Raw genomic sequence first — 17,643 nt, forward strand, 5'->3', positions numbered from 1 at the left:
GATTCCCACAGCGTCACTGTTGCTGCTGTCACTTCTGAGTCTCTCGGCCCTCTGTTCGTGCATTTAGAAACTCACAGGGCCTTTCTCCTCTGTGGCTTTTGTGCAGCCCTGGCAACTGACATGTAGACAGGGTGACCCTCTGCCTCCTTTCTGCTGGGGTTGCGAGCATGTGTCACCATAGAAATCCATGTACCGTTTAATAGTAGAGATGTTAAAATAGCCTGTACTCAAGTGGTAGCTAAGTGCTCCAACCGCCTTCTCTGAGGAAACCGAACGATTATATGCATTAATAAATGTCAGCCGCCATGGAACGGATGATGTGTGGAATGGCTGGAAGTGGAAGATGTGCAGTCTCTTGGGAATGACTCTGTAACATTTACTCTGTGTGTGACTGTCTTGCCTGCATGGTCTATGGACCTTGTGTGTGTCTGGTGCCTGTGGAGGCTGGTGGAGGGGCATCGTGTCCCCTGGAGTCACAGATGGGTATAAGCCGCCCTGGGGTGCTGGTGAGCCTCCAGGAGGGAGAGCTCAGGAAAGAGTGCAGGGCGCCCTGTGACAGGTGCCCTGGGTGTCTGACTCTCAGTTGCGGGTACTCGGCCTTTGTCAGTTCATTAGTCAGGGTTTAGGGTTTCCAGCCTAGGCTTGTTCTGTGGAGGTTTTTGCCCTGGACCTTTGTTCCTGGTGATTCTCTGCTTCTGCCTGGCCCATCTTAGGAGCCAGCATCTCCCCTTTAATCAAGGGTTCTCCATTGTTCAGCTCTTTAATTATTGTTAGGACCGGGAACCTTATTAGCCCTTCACATGCACACGAAGCCTAGGCCCTGGATATGTTTGTTTCTGTTTTTCAGGTGTCAGAAAATGTAAAACTGGTAGTGGGTGGGATCAGCCATGATTGTTTAACAAAGACAGCTACTATTTCTCTCTGTTCTTTTTAAACAGAGATTCACAGAGATTCTCCAACCTTGTCTTACCCTGAGGAGGCATTGAGTGATTTTTGTCATCACTGTAGAATCCACAAACCCAAACCTGAGCTGTGCCCTCACTACCTGTCTTCTTCAGTGTCATCTGGACTGTCCTGTCAGTGACCTGAGCACCACACTCGGGACCTGGGGTGTTGGTTCTCTCCTCCTTCATGCCTTCTGTTCCTGAATCACTTGGACTCTTTTTCTTCTGTCTTCACCTCTAGTGAGGCTTCCTTGGTTTGTTCTGGATCCCTTTTGATGGCAGAGTCTGCCTTTAGAATTGTCCTTCTTTAATTCCATAGAAACACCACTGAAATAACATTTTAAATACATCTCTGGCCATGTGACCTCAGCGGCTTCTCTTTACCTTTAAGAGAAATCGCAGGTTCTTCCAAGTGGCCTACCTCCCCTCTGTACACAGATCCCTGTCTGGTTCTCCAGACCCATCTCTTGACTCTCCCAGTCCCCATTTTATGTTCTGACACCACTGAGCCCTTTATAACCTTCCTCCACCCCAGTGCTCTCCCTGCTCAAGAGGATGCTCTCCTACCTGTGTGCCTTCTGCAGGCGGTCCTGCACATACTGTCTTAGGCCCTACCCTTCTTACCTCCTCATCTGTTAAGATGCAGGTCATGGAGCTGGGGAGGTAGCTCCACGTAGAAATGTGTTTGCCACACACTCAAGGACCTGAGTTTAAATCTCTGTGTAGCACATCTCTCCTCCCAGCACTGCTGTGGGGAGATGGAGGCAGAGACAGTAGAATCCCTAGACAGTCATGAGCCAAGTAGGCTGGTGTGTGTATTGACATTCATGAATATACATCTATTGTGTACATACACACACACACACACAAACACACACCCCAACACACCAACACACCAACTCCTGGACTCCTCTATCCAAAACTAGGTTGTTACACACACATTGCAAATCCCTATCATTGTGTTTCCTTCTAATTGGTGTTTCCTTCTGCCAGGTCATCAGCAATATGTATGCTAGGCAGCGTTTTAAGCACTGAGAGGGAGTGGTAAAGACCCTCTCCTAGTAAAGCTTAGGCATTGCCTAGGAGACAGGTGAGGCGCAGCCACAGTCCCATATACCTGTGGGTGATGCGTGACGGGTGAAAGCAGAGCAGGACGAGGTAAGGACAGTGCCAGTGGCCAAGTGTTCTTACCTGCAATGTTCTAGACATGAAATATTTGGGGTATATTTTTTTAGCATCTGTCTTATGGAGACTTGAGTATAAACACAGTATTCATTAAATATAAACACAGTATTCATTCTTGTACAGTGGCCTAAAGGTACACACAGGTAGTATTCATTTTTGTACACCGGCCTGAAGGTCGTTACACACAGGCAGTATTGTTAGTGCACTTGATTGTTGATTGTTGAACCTGTTATCTGTGATATCATGTTGGTGCCATTTCTGATTTGCAGCCAGAAATGGTAGCATGCTCCTATAAACCGATATCCCTATATAAACTGATATCCCTGCATAAACCAATAGCCCTATATAAACCGGTATCCCTATGATCTCAGTAATCTGGGAGGCAGAGGCAGTTGACCACCTTGGGCTACATAAAGAAAGACACTGTCTCATAAAGCAAACAGCAAGAAAGAATGTACTAGTTGCTGATTCTGAAGCATTTTAGATTACCCATGTGCCATCTGTGTAGCCCTCAAGCAGTGAGCTGGCGGAGGTGAGAGAGCCAGCGCAGCATGGATGTGAGGAACCCTGTGGCTGAAGTGTGCTCCTAGGTCAGCAAGGAAGGCCGTGCACTTAGAGCTGAAGGTGGCAGCATGTACAGGAGGGTAGGCAGCCAGTGGCAGCTGGATCACGAACAGCTGTTGTAGTTCACTATAAGAACCTTGACTTTGATCTGACACTGAAGCTGTCTAAGGCATTTGTGCAAAGAAGTGTCAAGCCCTGGCTGTGTGCTAAGTAGATCACTCTGGCTATCAGATAGAAGGAAGGGCAGGCAGAGGCATGGAGATCAGCTATGTGATTATTGCGTAATCTCCATAAAAGGGAGTGAGAGCTTAGACTGGCCTTGAAGGATTGAGAACTGCTAGGATTTGCACATATTGCGGGTAGTGCCAGTAGGGTTTTGAAGGGTTGGATCTAGGGTATGAGGAAACATAGCTATCAGAGCTTACTATTAGTTTTTATTTCTATTTTTATTTTATTGTATGTGTATTGAGTGTTTGGTCTGCATGTATGCTTGTGTCTCCTGCATTCCTGGTAGCCTTGAAGGTCAAAAGAGGCCTCCAGATCCCCTGGAACTGGAATCACAGACAGTTGTGAGCTGCCACATAGGTGCTGGGAAGCAAACTTGGGTCTTCCGGAAGAACTGCTGAGCCATCTCTCTGGCCCCCACCACAGGGTTTTGGTGTGAACAGTGAGAATGGGATTTCTGGGAAGTAGGGGAGGCGGCGGGGAGCTTTGGAGTCAAAGTTTCAGAGGCCTTTTAGGTTTCCAGTTGGAAGTGTTGAGAAGGAGCACAGGAAGTTATACTGGGTGTTGGAACCAGGAGTTAACAGAAGGCTTGAGCTGGGGAAGTGATAAGGAATGCCCCGCAAAGGATACAGGGAAGCCTGGCCAGTTGGTCAGTGGAAGCATGAACCAGTGACATTCGTACAAGGTGAGGATGATAATGCCTGTCCACTGCTTTGACAGCTTGAGCATGGGAACATTATACTTCCAGCCTGTGTCTATGTGTCTGTCCTTCCTGCTGGTCAGCACTCCTAGTGGGCAGGAGTAGCATAGAGCAGAGCAGTTACAGCATCCAGATTAGCTGCTAGAGATGACAGGCCTTTCCATTGCTGGTTTTCCCTCAGCTGCTCTGTGGAATGAGGAAGGAGAAATGATTCCTCTAGAGTCACAGTAAGAGTCAAGTGAGATTATGTGTGGAGGGCACTAAGAGTGGTCTCTGCCTCTAAATAACCACATAACTATTATTATAATTACTGCTAACTCAGGAGCCTTGGTGCCCTGCTCCTTCCTGTTGAGCAATACTGTTGCTGAATGAATGAGTGGGTTTCTGCTATTGAATGCGTGAGTGAGTCTTTTGGCTTTTTTAGCATCTCCCACTAGGCCTTTCCTGAATGCGTGTTTGTTTAACACAGTCCTTTGTGGTTCTCTCTAGGGCTAGGTGGAGTCTGGAGGGTGAGAGGAAGGAATTGAGGGCAGAGCCAGACCATGGAACTCCCCAACTACAGCCAGCAGCTGCTTCTGCAGCTCTACACCCTGTGCAAGGAGCAGCGGTTCTGTGATTGCACCATTTCCATTGGCAATATCTACTTCAGGGCCCATAAACCAGTCCTGGCGGCGGCCAGCCTCCTGTTCAAAACCCTGCTGGATAGCACAGACGCCATCTCCATCGATGCATCAGTGGTGAGCCCTGAGGAGTTTGCCCTCTTGCTAGAAATTACATACACTGGCAAGCTCCCTGTGGGCAAGCACAACTTCTCCAAGATCATCTCCTTAGCGGATAGCCTGCAGATGTTTGACGTGGCTGTCAGCTGTAAGAATCTTTTGACTGATCTCGTAAACTGCTCCGTCCAGGGCCAGGTGGTGAGGGATCTCTCAGTGCTGTCCTCAGGGGCAGGTGGCAAGGAATCAGAGAAGGCTCAACTGGAAGTCCTTTCCTCTGACGGTGCTGGGAAGCCCTCTTCTTCCCTGGAAGATGCTGCCATGCCAGCAGGCCCCAAGAAAGCCGAGACCCAGGAAGCAATCCATGTGGCTCCTGTAGAGATGAATGCAGACACTCCCATTGCCCAGGAGGTTCAGGTGGCTGCAGAGGCTGCAGGGATGGCCCCTCACACGGCTGAAGTTTGTTCTCCTTCCCCTGTTGGACAGATCCCAAATAAGTCAAAGGAGGCCAACATGGAAGCAGGTAACAACCATTTGATTTTGTACTTTGTTTCACTTAAATTTATATTTAATTGAAATTTATATGCCTCTATTGCCAATTTCAGTACTTAGTGGTTTTTATTTTTTTGAAATTCTTTGTTTTGTTGTCATTTGTTATTTTGAGTCTGAGTCCCTCTATGTAGCCCCAACTGGCTTGGAATTCACCATGTGGACCAGGTTGGCCTCTAACTCATGGCAGTCCTCCTGCCTCTTCCTCACAAGTGCTGGGATTACAGGTTTTCATCACCATGCCCCACAAATGGTTTGTTTCACTGATAATTTGCCAAAGGTCACCATTAAGTAGGAGATCACAATTTACTGCAATCTTCACTGGAATCTTTTAAAGTGTCTGGTTTTTTGGAATTAAAAGTTGAAGCAAGCTACAGAGCAGCGAGATAATACTGAGACAGCAGTGCCCTGCTTCCCAGAGCTACCCAGGGCTGTCACCAGACAGATGATGTGCAGAGGAAAAAGCTTCAAGATCCTGCCATCCTGCTTGTTGCTTGTGTGCTAGGTGGGCAGTCTGTGACTGAAAGTCCTCAGCTGAAACTGCTTCTTCATCGTTTCAATAAAGCCCTGTTTTGTTTCATTCTCTTCTTCATTCAGAATGTGAGAGGAAGCAGGACCAACTGAATTTCCTGCTAGAACATGAATGTGTCTTCTCAAACGCAGTCTTGCTCACCCAGGATGTGTTGCACAGACTGGAAGAGTGCTCAGAGATTAAAGGCTCTCAGAAAGAGGTAGGTGCCCTGGGAAGCCTTTGTCTCTAGTTCAACATCTCAGGAGTCCAAGTCAGTGTCCCTCACATGGCAGAAATAGGAAAATGCAAAACGCCCAGGGCTTCACTTTCTCAAACAGTATGACCTCCTTCCCTTCCTGAAAGAACAGGCCTGAAAAATTGCTAGGCAGTGTGCTTCCAAAAAGAAGTTGTGTCTTGATCACGTGAGAGTACTTTTTTTTTGTTTTGTTTTGTTTTGAGGCAGGGTTTTGCTTTGCAATGAAGACTCGCCTCCAAGAGCCTCCTGCTTCAGCCTTCCAGGTGCTGGGATTTCAGATGTGCACCATGATGCCTGGATTATCACCAGTTTTGTTTTGAGACAGGGTCTCATTATGTACCTATGGGTGGTCTGGAACATTCTATGTAGACCGGGCTGGCCTTCAACTCACAGAAATCCTCTGCTTCCCGAGGTGTACCTCACTATGCCGACATCACCAGTTTTGGTTCGTAATACTTCACTGATCACACCATTCCTTTCCAATTAATTAAGGATAGGATGAGGCAGAAGGTAGTTTCAGATAACCCCACATCAGAGAGGTAGACACAGATACTCAAAACACTTACAAAGACTGTTTAATGGAAGCACCCAGCAAGTGGCATTTCATCAGGAATACAGTGGCTCTTTCAGACATTAAAAACACAAGGATAAACATTTGTTTAGTAATGCTATGTTAAACTTGATACATAATTTATCTCATTTAATCCTCACAGTAACTGTGGGTCTATTTTTGTCCTGGCTGAGAATACAAAGAGGTGATGTAGCTTGGTTAAGGCACAGAGCACGTAAGACACAGAGCATTCTGTGTCTTAGGATTCTGTATCTTAAGGATGACTGTTCTGTGTAGTATTACAGAGAGAGCACAGGGCCTTTCTTGTGTGTGTGTAAAGCAGGTACTCTGCCACCAAGTACACCCTCGGGCCGAAGTCTGATGTTAGAGAGCTGCACACTGAGTTACTCCTGATTCCAGCAGGGCAAAAGTGACCCATATGTGTGTATAAACATGCTAGCAATTGCCTGACAGGAAACTGCCAGATGGTTGTCACGCTGTTTCCTAGCTGCCCTTTTCTGTTTTCAGTAAGGCATCTGAGACCCAGCCCCACGTGTGCTCTGCACACCTGACCCTACAGGGTTCACAGCACAGGCACTCAGAACCCATGTGCTTCCTCTGCCAGCCTTGATGCCCCTGCTGAGAGCTCAGCAGGGGCCTCCAGCAGGTGAGCGCCTCTGATGGAGCCCTCTGCTGCTGTCGGCATGTTAACTGCTAATTCTGAGGGCGAATGCCTGCCAGCGCTTCATTGCTTTCCTGCCTCGTTGCAGGTTCCTTTTTAGAAAACAAAGTCAAGATTTAGTATTGATTTTAACCATATTAATAAAATAGCTGTGCATAGTCCTGAATTACTGCCTGAATTAGAGCAATACTTTTTATAAGGCTGGCTTTACCCTGACGTCTCAGGTGGGGGTGGGGGAGGTTAAGTCCCTTTGTTTGATTGCTCTGAAGGACATTGTGCTTTAATATTTTTTTGCACTTGCATGTGCTCTTCACAGCTTCTCCATCATTTTTGTCATTGGTTTGTTACCTTGATAACTTCTAGACACACCTCTTCATGCTCTACTTCAGGGCTTCTCTCCGCTTCTCCTGGAACCTCATTCCTTAGACCAGCAGTGCTCACATTCGTAATACTTGTATTTATTTGAATTGTGTCTTTGCCCTTTTTGCATGGCACTGTACCTAAAAGTGTCCCTTGCAGGTGCCAGAGAAATGGGTCCAGTGGTAAGAGAGGATCTGGGTTCAGTTCCCAGCACTCATGTGGAGGCTTACAACTGTCCATTACTCTTGCCTCTGCGGGCACCTCCCCACAAACACGCTATGCATGCGTACACGCAGGCAGAACACTCATAAAAGTAAAAGAAGCTACAAAAAGCACATCTTTTATGTGGGTCTCTTGAACACTTCCTTTTTCTTTCTTTCCTTTCTAATTCTTGTTCTAATCTTCTGAAGGCAGTAACTTTAACAGTGCTTAGAAGAGCCCCGAGTCCTGCTGGTGATCATTATAGGCTTATGTTATTTCTTCCTCAAGCTTAGAGGTCAGAGTACCAGCTTTAAAAATCACTTGGTGGTTGTATTTAAAACTGCTGTAGACTGTGGTACAGCTTTAGACTTCAGAAGGAAGAAAGAAACAGTCTTTAAGAACATAAGATTAACTTAAATGTAAGGGCAGAGCATGTAGCGCATGGTGGAGGTCTTGCCTAGTAAGGCCCTGGATTTGGCCCCCAGCACTGCGAAAATGAACTCCTGAGTTAGGGTTAGGGTTGTGGGGCTGTCTTGTACCAAGTTCCCTTGTTCTCATTCCTTTCAGCCGCTCTAGAGAGTACACTGCACACAATTAAAGTGCACAATTTGCTACAGTGTTAATGTATGTTCAGAAACCACATCACAGTCAAGGTGGACATACAGTACTCCAGATCTTCTCACACGGCCTTGGGTGATCCATCTTTCCACATACCCACCCCCAGGGCCAAGCTGCTTCAGCCTTTTCTATTCACAACCCCTTTCTGCTTGAGAAATTTTATATGACCCTGTGTATACAGGAATATAAAACAGATATGCAAATCCAACATTTACTGATAGTAAATCAAGAAATTTATTTTAAAAATAATTTTTTGGCATACATATATACTTTCATCATTTGTTACAGGCAAAAGCAGATTTGTATACTAATGAGATAGATGTCTATTTTTACGTAAAGAATTAAATTTTGGCTGAATATTGATACTACAAGATGCAGAGAGCATCGTCAGCTTTCTCAGAGTTGATGAATACCTGGGCTTCACCGTCCTGAATGCAAGAGAGCGATGCTTCACACAAAATGGCACAAGTCTGTTTCGGGCCATTTCAGACATGATGTGAAATTCTGTCCTAATCCCAAGCCAAAATTCATTTAACCTTTTAACAAATAAATAAATAAAAAACAAGTCAGCACTTCGAACAGCAATTTGAAAATTGAGCGTTCTAGCACAACGCAACACAAAGTGCACTGCTTCAGTACTCACGCTGAGAGAACGTGGTAGAAAAATGGTGAAAGGCTTTGTTTTCCATAGACCATTTGTCTCCGTAGACTTGATGGGAGCAGTGGAGTCTGTAGTTCCTAGGGGCAGCAGTGTTGACTCAGCGCTGAGGTTCCTGAGGCAGCATTTGCAGCACCGTGTCGCATGCCCGTGTGCGCGTTCAGAGCGGAGGCCGCACTGTCACACCATGCCGGCACCTCCAGAAATACTGCACATTCATTGACCACTAGGTGTAAACTTTGACTTTCTTGTTGCGTGTTCAGAAACATTTTGTTGCCCTTTCTTTTGTAACAACATCTCCCTTCTCCCCTGTCCCCCACCCCCATTCAGTCAAGCACCTGTTGGGCCAGGCTCCAGATAACCACTGATTGGCTTTCTGTCAATTTAGATTAGTTTGTGTTTTCTAGAGTTTTGCATAAATGGAGTCTGGGGGTGAAAGTCGTTTCCTGAACATGCTTAGTTGAGATTTGTCCATGCTATTGTGTGTTCTTTCCTTCTTGCTGGGTGGCGCTCCCTTGCACAGCTGATAGTTCAGTTGCCCGGCTTGGCTGCCTCCTTGTGACCTTGAGCAGCCTAGTCTTTACAAGTCGTGGTCTCTTCCTAGAATGGGAATGTCATCAGACACCACTGTGGGGTTATCATGACATAATTAGGATTATTTATATGTTGTTCTCCATAAAGTGCCAGGCGCTCGGCAGGAGCGCAGTAGGTAGCAGCCGCTACTTTAGTTTGTAATTACCTCAGTGCTCACTGACCTAAACAGCCACTAAGCCCCTGAGTTCTCTGTGGTGTCCTAGTACTGTGTGCTTTACATGTGAGATGTCTGCAGTGGCCCTAGGCTTCATCTATCGGGCATGTGTTCAGAGAGGTACCAACCTCTGAGTGGAAGTAGCTTCCTGAATTGCAGGGGCAGGGTCTCTGACAAAGTCCTCAGGCTCTCCAGAACAAGGGTGTGTTCTGTATGGTTTGGAATGCTTGTAAAGATGTGTGCCCCCAGAGAGCCTGCTTCTCAGCTTGTGATAGAGCTTGGGAATCTGCCTTTAACAGGTTCCCCAGTGGGCTGCCATCTTGGTGTCTGGGCACCATGGACCACATTTTGAGAAGCACCATGGAAATTGATGACCTCCAAACTCTGACACCGAGGGCAGAGGACATGATGCCTGTGTCCTAAGAGGCCACAGAGTATCTTTTTTCCCCAGGTGTCACTCTGCTTGCTTTTGATTCAGCAGATATTCACTGAGCAACTGGCTTGAACCAGGCAGCTCTGATCACTAGCATCACAGATTACTTCCTGGTATAGCCAGCTCCCGGGTGGAGTCCTGTGCTGCTGTAAGGCTTCTGTCATGAGCATATTCAAGAGCAGTTCCCTAGAGCAGCATATTTGAAGTTCTAGTACAACCATAGGGCAGGGCTTTTCTTGTTGCTGTTTTTCCTGTTTCATACATTTTTAGTTCCCAAGGAGTTTTGGATGTTTTGTTGATTTTGTTATTGGGCTAATCGTCATGATGTAACTTGACACCTTTAAAAAGTTTGATCTTTGAGGCCTGCTGCCACTGGTGAGTAGCACAGGGTTCTGGTTGAGACCCACGGATGCAAGGTATACAGCTGACCTGGACTGAGTTCAGGGAGGACTTGGGCTCCTGGTGTCTTGATGGGTTTAATCTCCCACACTACCTGATGAAAGGTGACAAAGCCATTCCCTAAAGCAATGATTGTGCAAACGTGAGAGGCAGGGCACTGGAACCTAGGTCCCACAGTCGGAACTGATCGTGACGGGTCTCCTGGGGCCGGGGTGTGGAGCATCTCCTGACAGATCATGCCAGTCTAACTGCCACTACCATAAGCGAAAGCAAGGGGTGACTCCTGGCTGAGTAAAGCCTGCTTCAAGCCAGCCCCTACTTTCTTCCGTTTGTGCTACAACTTTTAATTGTCTTCCTCCTTTATCCATAGCCATGTCCCTGCTTTTAATTAATTGTGTGTATAGCAAAGCGATCTTTGTCAAGAATAAGGAGCTAACTTTTCCACTATTGATTTCTGGGCTGTCTGATTCACTTTCAGTTTATGTCCTAGAAAGACTGCCAGTGCTGAAGACCTACAAGCGCTTGTCCTCCTTCAGCTGCGTTTCAAAGGCGGGCTAGTTTCCTCCTCCGTGAATCTGATGCTCTCAGCAGTTGCACTGCTTTGCCTTGTGGCACGGTGCAGCTTCTCATTGTCATAAGGACAGTGCTTACTGGCTGGGGTGTATATACTGCTCAGAGCAAGTGACTGGCAGTCATTTCACAGGGCTATGAGGGGTGAGAGTCAGCTGGTGTTCCAGATTTCCACTGTTCATCAAGTCTGGACCACACAGCTAGAACTGCAGAAAGACTCAGCTAAACTTTGTGTAAGTGCCTGCCAGGTACTGGTCTCGGTAGTAATCACATGGACTAAGAAGAATGGCCTGCATGTTGCCTGTGTCCCGCTCAGTGTTCAGTGGCTGGTTCTGGTGGGTGCAGTAGCATCCAGTGCAGATACATTTAATGTACCCAGTGTTTCATTCAGACCACTCTGTTTGCTACCCTGTGACCTCAGGCAAGTTACCTAGCCTCGTCAGTGTTCATCTGGAGCAGCAGGAAGGCATCCTGGGGTAGCATGAGGAGTAAAGTGGACAGCAAGTTTATACTTTAGTCCAGGATGCTGCAGAACTATTATGGTCTGTACCATGGTTTATTTTTATTTTTTCTTGGTGCTAGGGGTTAAGCATGCTAGGCAGGCACACTATCCCAGAGCTGTACCCCAGCACTATCTTCATCATCATTGCTGGCTCCTGCCCCTCAGCATGAAAAGGAGGGCCTGAGTGCGCAAGATTGTCACCCAAACGAATGTAAAAGGCGGAAACAGTTGAGATAATCATATGAATGCAATGAAAAGGCTTGAGTGTGGGGACAGATTAGATGGGTTTCCTGTGTCATGGAAGGAAAACTAACTACCTCGTCTTTAAACATGTCTACCTGTATTTCGCTTTTGTAACTTTGACTGCTGTGTGAACATGTGTGTGGCATGGACTTACTGCAGTACCCCTTACCCGGTAAGAGGGAAAGGAGTTGTGGCATTTGGTTAAAGAGCTTGGCCCCGAGGACAAGCTCTGTGTAGTTGGGATCTTGGAGCTCTGTTGCGTGGTAGCAGCCCTGCGCAGTACACAGCACCCTCTTGGCACTCCATCTGGGCAGGGCTGCTGTTGCAGAAGGGGCGGCTACACTGCAGAGGGCCCGCAAGCCTGGAGTGCCAGCTCCGATGTGGCTGCCCAGTCTGTGCCAGCGTGAAGAGCGGGGCTTCCAGGCAGCTGACGGCTCCCTCCTGCCCTCTCATCAGCCCACTCCTGATCCTCCTCCCGGGTGGTCACCCAGCACTGCTGCCGGGCAGCGAAGTTAACAAATGTTTTAATTTCACCGCTGAGTAGTTCTGCAGAGGGAGAGACAGCAGAGAGGATAATGAGAAGCACTTCATAAGCCACCGATGGTGGAAGCTCCTCCATCCCCTCAGCTCAGATCATAATGCCAGACACAGTGGATGCCTAGAGAGAATCTGGACGATTCCGAGAGCCAGGTGAACAAAGGAAACAGCCTGGGATAGAATGAGGTGACTGTGTGGCCAGTGAAGGGAAGAAAGGGAAAATAGAGGAAGCAGTGTGTTTACTGAGGGCGTTAGGAGTGGAGAGTACCTGCGAGCTACCTCTTCTGGTGTGAGAAGCCTCTTGAGCAGCCCAGAAACAGCGAGCACTTACTCCTGCAGATTCTGCAGGTCAGGAGTCCCTGATTGTGCATCCCAAGGCTGCAGCTGTAGTGCCGCCAGCTAGTGCTGTCTCCAGGCTCAGTGGGAGAGCATCTTTTCTAAATTCTCCCAGGACCGTAGCGCGCTCCAGAAGGTCTGCGTTCATGTTCACTCTGCCGCAGTTGGGCCTGTCCCTTCTTCCCAGGGTAGTTCAGATCAGGTGTCTTGTGTCTCCCAGGGCAAGAAGAGAGGGACAGCAAGTACGCAGAGCAAGCCATGCTTGTGCCTACACTGTCGCTGACGTGCACGCTGGCGCTCATGGGTCACACAGAAAAGTGTAGTAACCTGCCTCCCAAAGGTTTATCCTATTGCTTGCGCCATAGTCTCTTTTTGAGAAGTAAGTCATGAGATTCAGCCCAAGGGTATAGGTACCTGGTCGCAGAAGTCTTGAGAGCTGTTTTTCATGCTGTTGATCCCAGGGTCCCTACTGCTGTCAGTGAAGGGTGTTCTAAAGAGATGGCAGACCAACTAACAAAAAAATGTGAGAAGCTGAGTTAATTTGGCCAAAGGGAGTTTAAGCATTCACCTGCTATCTTTATTTCGTGTTCATTGTTTTTAAAGTAGATCTGTTTCCTAAGGGTAATAGACATTACTATATAAGGTCACTCTGTAGACTTTTAAAATGAGTGTGCGCCTGCATGTGTGCAATGTGTCTTCAGATGCCTGCAGAAGCCAGAAGAGGGCATCAGATTCCCTAGAAGTGGAGTTACAGGTGGCTGTGAATTTCCCAATGTGGGTGCTGGAGACTGAATGCTGGTCCTCTGCAAGAGCAGCACGTGCTGTCAGCCATGGAAGCAGACTGTGAAACTAAGTTTGTCCACGCTTGCTTTTAGAGATGAACAAAAAACATAAGAAACCCCTTTTCAAAGGTTAATTTAAGTACTAAAAAGGCAACTGTATGCATGGGATCATACCTTATGATTTTTGAAATAAATTTTTGTTAAGATAGAAATATTAACTCTAGCTTCTCACTGGCCTTCCTCCCATCTACATAAGAGATGTTCTGTCAGACTGTCAGACCAAAGGAAAGCATTTGTTTGTTTTTCCACTGGTGTTGCTGATATTATACTGTGATCTGAAATATTTAAGGTTTGCTCTGTGACCTGTGACCTGACATCTAAGGCCTATCTCACAGAGCTGTATGGCTATATGTCAGAAGAGACGTCTGGAGCTTGGAGCCTCTTTACAGAATTGTCTGGGGCAAGAAATGAGTTGACAAGAGGCTGGGGCCAGCCAGGCTGCATAACAGTTCCGTCTGCTCAAAATACAGTTTTAGCCAGTCTTAGCTCCTGCTATGGTTGTGTATTTGAGAGAAAGCTGAAAGTGGCTGGCTACAAAGATGGGTTTTTAACCATAGTACTTCTTTGTCACTGATGTCAGAGAACTGTGATACCAAGGCAGAGTGATGCTAGATGTTATTGCAAGGTTGAGTGGCGCAAGCTGAGAGGCAGGGCAGTCTATGTGTGAGTGTTGGTTCCAGAAGGAACTTTGTCACTTTCCTTTCTAGAGTAGAAGCAGCCATTACCATGGGGGTAATTATTATGTGAATCATGTTCTCTGACAGCTGGCACCTATAAGCCAACACATTGTTAGCCTTATTACAGAATAGATCTAAATGTAATAAGGCCCGTGTCTTTCTAAATAGTCTATCATTCAGAATGTGAATGACTTAAAGTGTTCTTTTTTTCCTAACTCGCAAGATTTTAATTGCATTCTCAAATAGTAAAATGACAGTTCATTCAATTTGAAATTCAGATATCCTTGCCTGAGAAATACCCAGTGTCATAAGATTCAGAACGGTATAATTAGGCAAGAAGTGCATTGCATTTGTTAAAAATGTACTGCACACCTACTATGTGCTGGACTGTGCTTCTTGCTGAGGCTATAGAGCCCTGGAAGCATGATTGTTGCCTTCTAAAAATATCAGAGTAGAAAACAGTAATGAAACAGTTACAGCGTATGTGTCCAGTACAGAGGAGGACCACCAGAGAGGAGGTGGGCCTGTGGAACCCCTAAGAAGGCTAGCTGGTGGAGGGCCAAGGGAGAGCTGTGAGGGTCAAGATGTCAGAGCCCTCACGCCACAAATACAGTTCTTGTAGACAGTTAATCTCTCTGTGTGTGTACTTGGTTCACAGACCATAATGGACTGTCTCAAGGGTGAAGGAGGGGCCTCAGCATTCCAGAGAATCCTGGACAGGGTGCACAGTGGGAGCCTGGACGTGCAGGCGGCCTTGTCTCTGGTGAGGCTGTACCGAGAGTCTTCACTGACAGAGGACTCATCTCAGGCTCAGCCAGAAGGTAGGAGGCTGTGCTGGCCACTGGGTGACCCAGCTTTTTAGAGTTCTAGCCAGGAATCGTACCACTGACAGTTTTCACAGGGGGTCTCGTGGCACCCCAGAAGCTGCGTGTTAAATATGCACGGGCTCCCTGTGAGTCTCCGTCTCTGCCCTAGTTATCTAGGCTGCTGCCTCAACAAGCCGAGGCTGCTGTCGCTGTCCGCTTGCCTTTCAAAAAGCCGGACGTCCAAAGCAGTGCCTCCAGTGACTGGTTCGCTGCCAGCACTTAAAGGCTGGACTTGCTCTCTTTCGGGTTAGGTACAAAGCAGTGGCCTCGCCTGCCAGAAGTTAACCTCTGCTTGGCTCTGAAGCTTTGTATTTCGACAGATAAATGAAACATTTTTCCTTTCATAGAGTTTAAACAGAATAATAAAGTATTTTCCTCTCCAAAAGTGATTCTGCATTCAGGTGCACAGAAGCACTTTACTATTCTGTTAGATCTCTCTCGACAGACCACGCTGTCATTTTCTTCAAATTGACTAGCTTCTCTTGTGTGTCTCTAATTCTTTCTTCCCCAGGGAGCGCAGGGGAGGGAAAGACCTTGTCTGTTCTGTTACTGGAACACAAAGAGGACCTGATCCAGTGTGTAACACAGCTCAGACCTATTGTGGAGTTCCTGGAAACAGCCAAGGAGGAATTCCTGCCTGGCTCCGAAAAAAGGGTAACTGTGTCGAGCCTCTGCCCCCTTCTGAACTGCTGCAGAGCTTGTTTCTAGCCCCTCTGCGGCACGAGGCACTTTCTACCTTGCGATATTTTGATACCTTCCGCATAATAATCACCTTGGCTGATTGGAGGTTCCTGTGGCATGCTCCATTCATTTCTTGCCATAGCCTATACAGTACACTTTGCAATACGTGGCAGCTGGGCAGGGAGGTGGGCAGATGAGCCTGCTGCCAGGACTCTGAATTTACAGGAAGCAGTCACATTTGTAATTATGATGCTTCTCTTGTTCACAGAAATGACACATGGTTAATATGTAGATACGGAGGAAAATAAACAAAAAAACAAAACAACAACAAACAGACAAACAAAAGCGAGAGGGCTCTGCGAGCAGCCTTGTGCTTCCCTCTGTCTCCTTGGAGTCCTGGGGTGAAGCAGTGAAGAGCTCAGGGCTCTTCTCTGCTCTCGTGTGTCTCTTTCTACAGTGTGGACTGGGGAGCGAGCGCCGTGATAGTCTGTGGGCGTCCCATGACTCACTCACTCTTTATTCTTGAGTATTTGTTGCCAATATTTTGGTGTTAATGAGTGATACTGCAGAGGACATCCTTGCAGGCAAAGCTCTGCAGACGTCTCAGTATTATTTCCTTAGGGTAATTTTTAAATGGAATTTTAGAATAGAGTGTAAAAAGTTTCTCGTGGACATTGTCAAATTGCCCTTCAGGAAGGTCACAACAGTTTATTCTCCCAACAGCTAGCTGTTAAAACCCTCATAAAACTGCTGGCATGACTTCTCAGGGCAACTAGATAACTGTATTTGTTGGTGTTATCGATTTCAACTTTGTGCTAAAAATATGTCTGTCTAGAAGGAAGGGTGGGAAGAGAGAACTTTTGTGGCATTGCTTCTTAAAACTGCAGAGAGTGACTTAGATGCCCAGGAGAGATGCTGTGGAACTGTTGGTGTGATAGCACTGGGTTCAGAGGGGCCTGGGTCCTAGATTCCATCTGCCTGAGTCGTCTTAGGCTGAATATCCAGGCAGACAGAGGGGTGCGGGCAGCTTCTAATCTCAGAAATGTACTTTGGAAACTGGTGATGTCCCACAGTTCTGTAAACTTCATGGACAGTGCTGATAGGCTAGGGAATGAGCTTGTTTTCCTCCCGAGGTTTCAGATTAGGTGTAATTGTAGTCACTCAGGTTGGGTGAGTTGCTCGTTACGCTAGGAGCCCCTGATTCCCTGTTGCTAAATTTCATTCGATTATTCCTCCCAGCCCTCTCCTGATGAGCTGGGCTGAAAGTGGACTTTGAGATGTTCTATTATCTCGTAAAGCAGCACTTAGAGGCAGAGCCAGCCCCGGCCTCTTTGCTCTGCTGCAGGATAGACCATACTGTCATTTTCTTCTGTCACTTTCAGTTTACTTGACAAAAAAGGCTGGAGCAGAACTTAAATTAGTTGCAAATCACAGCAACACTTCTTAAGCTGGGGTCGCCCAGCCACAGCAGCTACTCAAGCAGTGCAGCCAGGCAGCTGGTCCAGGAGAGTGCTGATCCCATGGCACAGCCTCATGTCACCATGGGGAGGGAGCACTGGTCCTTTCAGAACTTCCTTTATGAAATTATGCTTTTCATGCTTTATCTGTAAAAGCCTTGAGTTCTTTCTGTAAAAAGTGAGAAAGAAGAATTTCTTACCTCAGGACATACGCATAGCAATTACTATGGTTGCCATTTGCATGCTGCTTATAGCCTGCTAAGCGATGCACTAAAGACTTCCGGTTGTTCCTAGATTTTTCTTCCCAGCAGCTCAGTGACCTAATACCATCCTCAAAGAACCCAGAGCCTGGGGAGTCTGAGGCTCTGCTGGGCTGTTCTGGGCCTGAGCACACGGAGACATCCTCACTGTGCAGATGGCTTGTGGATAACTGCAGCATACTGTTGCTTCTGAAGGAGCGCGTGTGTCCTTAACAGCCACACCAGGCGCTGTAAGCAGCAGCCTCCTCTCAGAATCCTCAGAAGAACAGTGCAGGACATGATGTGGTTATCTTCATTTGTGATTGGGGAAAGCGAGCTTCCAAGGTTCATGTATCTTGCCCAAAGTCACCCAGCCTGAATCACTAGAGCTGGA

At 47.1% G+C, this 17,643-nt stretch overlaps 1 protein-coding gene across 6 annotated transcripts in view; it reads left to right on the top strand.

Annotated features, from left to right (window-relative positions):
• Zbtb40 (zinc finger and BTB domain containing 40) overlaps nt 1-17,643 on the top strand; it is a 70,956-nt gene that overhangs the window by 27,497 nt on the left and 25,816 nt on the right. For 4 of the 6 annotated variants that reach the window (XM_060379271.1, XM_021631460.2, XM_060379273.1 and 1 more), the window contains exons 2-5: nt 4,108-4,857; nt 5,481-5,614; nt 14,665-14,827; nt 15,384-15,526. In XM_060379271.1, the coding sequence (XP_060235254.1) occupies nt 4,161-4,857; nt 5,481-5,614; nt 14,665-14,827; nt 15,384-15,526 (1,137 nt within the window). In that variant the 5' untranslated portion in view covers nt 4,108-4,160. The remainder of the gene's footprint in view (nt 1-4,107; nt 4,858-5,480; nt 5,615-14,664; nt 14,828-15,383; nt 15,527-17,643) is intronic. The other 2 variants (XM_060379275.1, XM_021631463.2) reach the window with 1 other exon arrangement.

Source organism: Meriones unguiculatus, chromosome 3 (assembly GCF_030254825.1).
Source record: "Meriones unguiculatus strain TT.TT164.6M chromosome 3, Bangor_MerUng_6.1, whole genome shotgun sequence".
Classification (NCBI taxonomy): Eukaryota; Metazoa; Chordata; class Mammalia; order Rodentia; family Muridae; genus Meriones; species Meriones unguiculatus.